Source organism: Mesitornis unicolor, unplaced genomic scaffold, assembly GCF_000695765.1.
Source record: "Mesitornis unicolor isolate BGI_N332 unplaced genomic scaffold, ASM69576v1 scaffold35419, whole genome shotgun sequence".
NCBI lineage: Eukaryota > Metazoa > Chordata > Aves > Mesitornithiformes > Mesitornithidae > Mesitornis > Mesitornis unicolor.
Window position 1 is genome coordinate 32529 of NW_010210422.1, and position 5264 is coordinate 37792.

The 5264-nt window shown below is 54.8% G+C and overlaps 1 protein-coding gene across 1 annotated transcript in view; it reads right to left on the reverse strand.

Moving 5' to 3' along the window:
• Positions 1 to 2548: 2548 nt before the first annotated feature.
• The window catches only part of LOC104547473 (chromosome unknown open reading frame, human C1orf210), a gene marked incomplete at its 5' end in the record, with an annotated part of 6630 nt that continues 3914 nt past the window's right edge, over positions 2549 to 5264 (reverse strand). The window contains 2 exons of the mRNA XM_010193170.1: positions 2549 to 2676; positions 3178 to 3212. Coding sequence (XP_010191472.1) covers positions 2549 to 2676; positions 3178 to 3212 — 163 coding nt within the window. The remainder of the gene's footprint in view (positions 2677 to 3177; positions 3213 to 5264) is intronic.

Sequence of the window (5264 nt, forward strand, 5' to 3'; positions counted from 1 at the left end):
CATGCAGAGCTGCCAGTGGGAGCCATCTCAGCTGGCACAGCACTTTGCGCCCTTGAGCCCATGAAGGTGGGCACACACTGAGCATGCTGTGATGCCCTGTGTCATGTGTCCCCTCCCTCCCACGCTGCGGGACCCCTGAGCAAAGTAGAGCCTTTAGCAGCGGAGGAATGGCAGGAAGTATTGTGTGTGTCAGCAGGCAGGCAGTGCGAGCAAAGGGAGCTCGGTGGGAGGTACGGCTGCAGGAGCTGCTCCCAAGAAAGCACCTGTGTGTCTGTGAGACCGAGCGTGGGATTTATGTGGGATTCTGTGTGCCAGAGACCCCGGCGTGGCTGGACCTCAGATGAAAGGCTGTTTGTATTTGCAATGCCAGGATCTGTTCCAATATTACCTTTCTGCAGCCTACCATCTTCTGTGGTTCATCAAAGGGGCGATCACAGGGTGCTGGAGTCAGGGCCCTGGTGGGTTATCAGTGCTGGGCTGCATGTTTGGGCTCTGTTATCACACCAGCGCGCTCCAGCCACAAACAGCAAGGTGCAGCTGGGGGATGGTGATGGGATGCCCAAATCCCTGCAAGGGCAGTGTTGGGGGGGAGTGTCGATGCCCTCCGACAGGAGCTTCCCAATGCCTCTGCTGCCACGGGAGCCCTGCAGCTCACCCCAGTCCCTGTGTGTTCCTGTGCTGTTTGTGTCTCCCGAGTGCTGCAGCTGCTGCAGGGCAGAAAAGTTGTTCTGCTATCGCTTGGGTCCTTCCTGGAGCTTTTCTGGTGTTTTATCTCTATGAAGTGTCTATCACCAAGGTGCCTTTCCCAGAGGCAGGCTAACAACTGACCCCCAGGAGCTTTTCCTGTGACTTGAGGCTAATTTATCTGTCAAAATTCTCATTTCGTCCATAGATTCACAAACCATTTCCCTGCCCTTTCCACAGACACAGATCCTAACCTCCTAGCAAAGCTGCTCCTGCGCAACCTTCTCTTCCTCTCCATCCTCCTGTCTCCTCCTGTCTCCCCCTTACCTGAGCTGCTCTGCCCCAGCTGTTATTTTTGCTCATTATTTGCTAAATCCCTCTGTAATGGAACAAGACTGAGCTATTGGGTTTTGGTGCCTGGTAGCAAATTTATTTAGCAGAGTTTAGTAGCTCATTCCCTTAGTAACAGCACGAATCACTGTCCGTGTTACACCTAGAGGCAGCGTCAGAGTTCAGCAGCAGTGAACCCCACCAGGTATGTGCTGGTCAATGAGGACTTCATCCCTTCATAGCTCCAGACTACACCGTCCCCCATGCACTCCGAGCACATGAGGGCATTTCTGTATTCATCCCCTCTTGCCTTGCTCCTCCTGGCTTTCCTTCCCCTGAAGCCTTGGATAATTTCCCCCAGAGTATGGGAACATCATTTTGGCTTTTCTTGTCTGGATCTCTGTTATTTCTACATTTTCCTCTGCCACTTTCACATCATCCATAGACTTTATTAAACTGCTCTTTCCTCCTCTCTCTGCATCACTTCCCTTAATCTGCTCAAGGGTTCAGAGGCTGTTACTGAGATCAGGTCCCGTCCTTCCCCTCCGGGCTGTTTGACCCCAGGTCCAGCAGGGACCCTCGTGCATACACAGACTGGAGCTGGACAGTTTGGCTCCATCACCGTTGCTGCTGCTCCCCACGTCTGTGTCTGTGCAAGTGTGGTTATGCCAACCCGCACCGCCTCTGCCTGCATCAGTGCCTTAGCAGATACTCCCTGCTCCCTCCACCCGCAGGTGTGGACAGGCCACAGCTGCCTGCACGCCAGCTGTTTTGCACATCTGGGCATTTCTGTGAAGATGTGTGACTGTGCCCAGCTCGCAGCTCCACGCTGCCTCCATGTCACTGTGAATCCTCCTCCATAACCCCTTTAAAATGTGCCCCAAATGCCCATGAGTTGTGCCAGAACAGGATGCTCAGAGGCTGTGCCAGCAACACAAGGAAATAATGACTCTGAACATGGCATTCTGGGCATCTGCGCTGCCCCGGTCACTGACTCACCTCTGCAGCAGCAGTGCTGCTTTGCTCCGTTCTCAGTTCCTGTGTTGTTTGTGGAAATACACAATAAAGAGTTGCAGAAGGTGACCGTGTTGGAGGGTGATGCTTGAGTGGCAGAGCGGGAGGTGGCAGGGGCTGTGCAGAGCTGGGCTCTGCTCAGGCTGAGCCCAGGGCAGAAATCAGGACAGCCCAGGGTCCCTGGCAATGCCACCACAGCCCCCAAAATTCATGTACTTATTTCCTGATAGATGACTCCCACCTCCAGATGCGTGTTCATGTCCCTCTGCTTAAGGACCTAGATGCGGCCGGTCCCTGCTTCCACCACTCTGTGAACCCAAGAGCTTGCCGTGCCCCTGAAAGGAGCTCATGGGACACATGCAAAGCCTCCTGCCTGTGCCAGTGCCAGTGCCAGCTGGTTTGTTGACAGAGAAGCTGTTTCGCCCTGTGGTAGGGCCGAACCTTCACCCTCTCAGCAGCTGCTGCTGCCCGCAGCGAGCCTGGAACCAGTCTGCCCACATACCTGCTGCTGCTCCCGTCCTCAGCCCTTCTGCAGCTTCCTGGGGGAGCCCCCCTTCAAGAGGCTCCTCCTTTTCTGCTCTGACCCCCTGGTATTCCCTTTGTCCCCATGGGAGCTGCCAGGCTCCTGCCCACTTGCACTGGAGCTTCCTGGGGAGGGGGCACAGAGGGGCTGCCACGGGGCTGGGGACCCCTGCACACCCCAAAACCAGCCACATCTGCTCTGTTAAAGGATAAATGGGTGGGCCTCCCAGCAGGGTCAAAGCAGACAAGCAACTGACCACTGGGTACTGAGGGATGAGAGTAAGAGACATCCTGGATTAATAAACCTGGGAAGCAGTTGGATTTTTAATCTCTTTTAGGGCATCACTGAGACCAGAAGTAAAATACTGCATCTACCATGAGTTCATGGGATGGAAAAGCATATTGAAAAGCCCAGAAAATATCTTCCAAAAGATAACTAAAAAACATTTTCCTAGCCCTCAGATTTAAGTCTCTTATCTTACCTGAAAGATGTTAGAAAGTTTCAAAAATTACAGCATCTACTGTATTTTCACAGTGAATGAGCCCAGAAGGCAAAACATGAGGCAGTGACTGCAAAAGTAAAGCTCAGTTTAGAAATACAGCATTTAAGAGCAAAAACTGGCTGACCACTAAAAGAAGCCACCAGGTTTTCCTCCTCATGGCTCCAAACAGCACAATCCCGCTCTGGAAGGTGCTTTAAGTCACTGGCCTGTGTTGCCTATCCAGAGCCTCAGCCAGTTGTCCCCCTTGGTTTACATTCCCTGACGTGTGTTATTTACTTTTGTATTCACTGTGCTCTGTAAATATCTTAATAAGCAGGGAGACAGAAAGGCAGTTTACAGTGAAATGGCAGCCTGAAGGAGGTGGGGGGAATTCGCCGTGTGGCAGGGCTGCAGGAAATGCCATCCCTGTGATGCTGCTTCATCCTCTGGAGCGTGATGGAGAGATTCCTGGGCTATCAGGGATGGTAACTGGGCTGTGCCCTGAAAAATCTTCCCAGCTGGAAGGTACCATCAAGTGTGAATCACTTACTGAGGGTCAACGCTGCTGCTCCCTGCTTTTAACTCCAGCGTTGACCCACCCAGGCACAAGCAGCTACAGCAGCAACAACGTGGAGTTACCTGTGTCTCATGTGCTGTTTATCGCACCACAAAGATGACAGGAATGCAAAAATTATAATGTTCATGCAACTCTGCAGCGAGAGACACAGCCAGGACTCTGCCATGGGTGCTGGGGACAGGGCTGTCTCGCCCCAGCGCACGGGCCTGCCTGACGCCGCAACAGGCGCCGCTGAGTTTGCTCAGCCTTGCAGAGCTGACGTGGGAAAGGTTAAGTGCCTTTGTAGCACATCCTGCTGGAGAGGGAAGAGAGAAAACATGGAAGGAGCACAGAGGGAAGCAGCACTGGAGAGATGTGCATGGGAGCCCTGTGAGGATGCACTGGGGCTGCCTGCGCCAGATCAGGTAACAGGTTTGTCTGCTCAAGAGGACTCCTTGTGCCACAGACACACACAGAATCTCACACACAGAAAGTGAGGAGCTGGAAGGGACCTGGAAAGCTGATCCAGTGCAACCCCTGCCACAGCAGGATCACCAGAGCAGTCACACAGGAACACGGCCAGGGCTTTGGGTGTCTCCACACAAGGACACTCCACAACCTCTCTGGGCAGCCTGGGCCATGCTCCAGAACCCTCACACTCACAAAGTTTCTCCTCATCTTCAGCTTGAACCTCCTGTGCTCCAGCTTGGGACCATTGCCCCTTGTCCTGCCATTGGCCATCCCAGAGCAGAGCCTGGCTCCTTCCTCCTGACACTGCCCTTTCCCAATGGATCCCCAGGAATGAGGGCACCCCTCAGTCTCCTCTGCTCCAAGCTCAAGAGCCCCAGCTCCCTCAGCCGCTCCTCAGCAGGAGATGCTCCACTCCCTGCAGCATCTTTGTGGTCCTGCTGGACACTTTCAAGCAGTTCCTGTCCTTCTTGATCTGAGGGCCCAGAACTGGACACAATATTGCAGACGTGGTGTGAGCAGGGCAGAGCAGAGGGGGAGGAGAACCTCTCTCGACCTACTACCACCACCCCTTCCTGTTCCTCACCGCACCAGTTAACGAGAATCGTACCTATGGTCCTTGAAAGCACATGTAAAGAAAGCAGCACCCTGTCTGGGGGGGTCTCCTCCCATCACAGCCACTGGGAGAACCCAAACAAACCATGGCAGGCAGAGGCGGGGTTAAATCATGCTTTAATCACACCCTGGAGTGACAGCGCATTGAGGGATGGAGCAGGGCTGGGTCTGGCACTGTGGGGCAGTGAGGCCAGTGCTGCAACCCCACAGGGAGCAGCAGAGCAGGCTCCTGTTCCCACCCCACCAGGCTGCCTGGGCACAATGGGCACCATCTACTTATCCTTAGCATCTGATCAGGGCTGGGAGAGCAGCAGCGGGCCCGGTGTCACCATGCTGGTGCGGGTCCAGTGTCACCACGTTGGTGCAGCCCCGCTGGCATCACACTGGGGCACCGTGGGGCCGGCTGCCTTCAGCCTCCATCACCATTCCCAGCCCACCCCTTCTCCCCTCTCCTCTCTGCTTCTTTCCCCCTGTCCCCAGCGACGTGGAGCTCAAAGCCGAGGGCAGGTGAGAAATGGCAGGAAGGGAGTGGAGATGGGGGGCCAGCGAGAGGCCGCAGTGGTGGTGGCTGTGCTCAGATGGAGAGGGGGGGC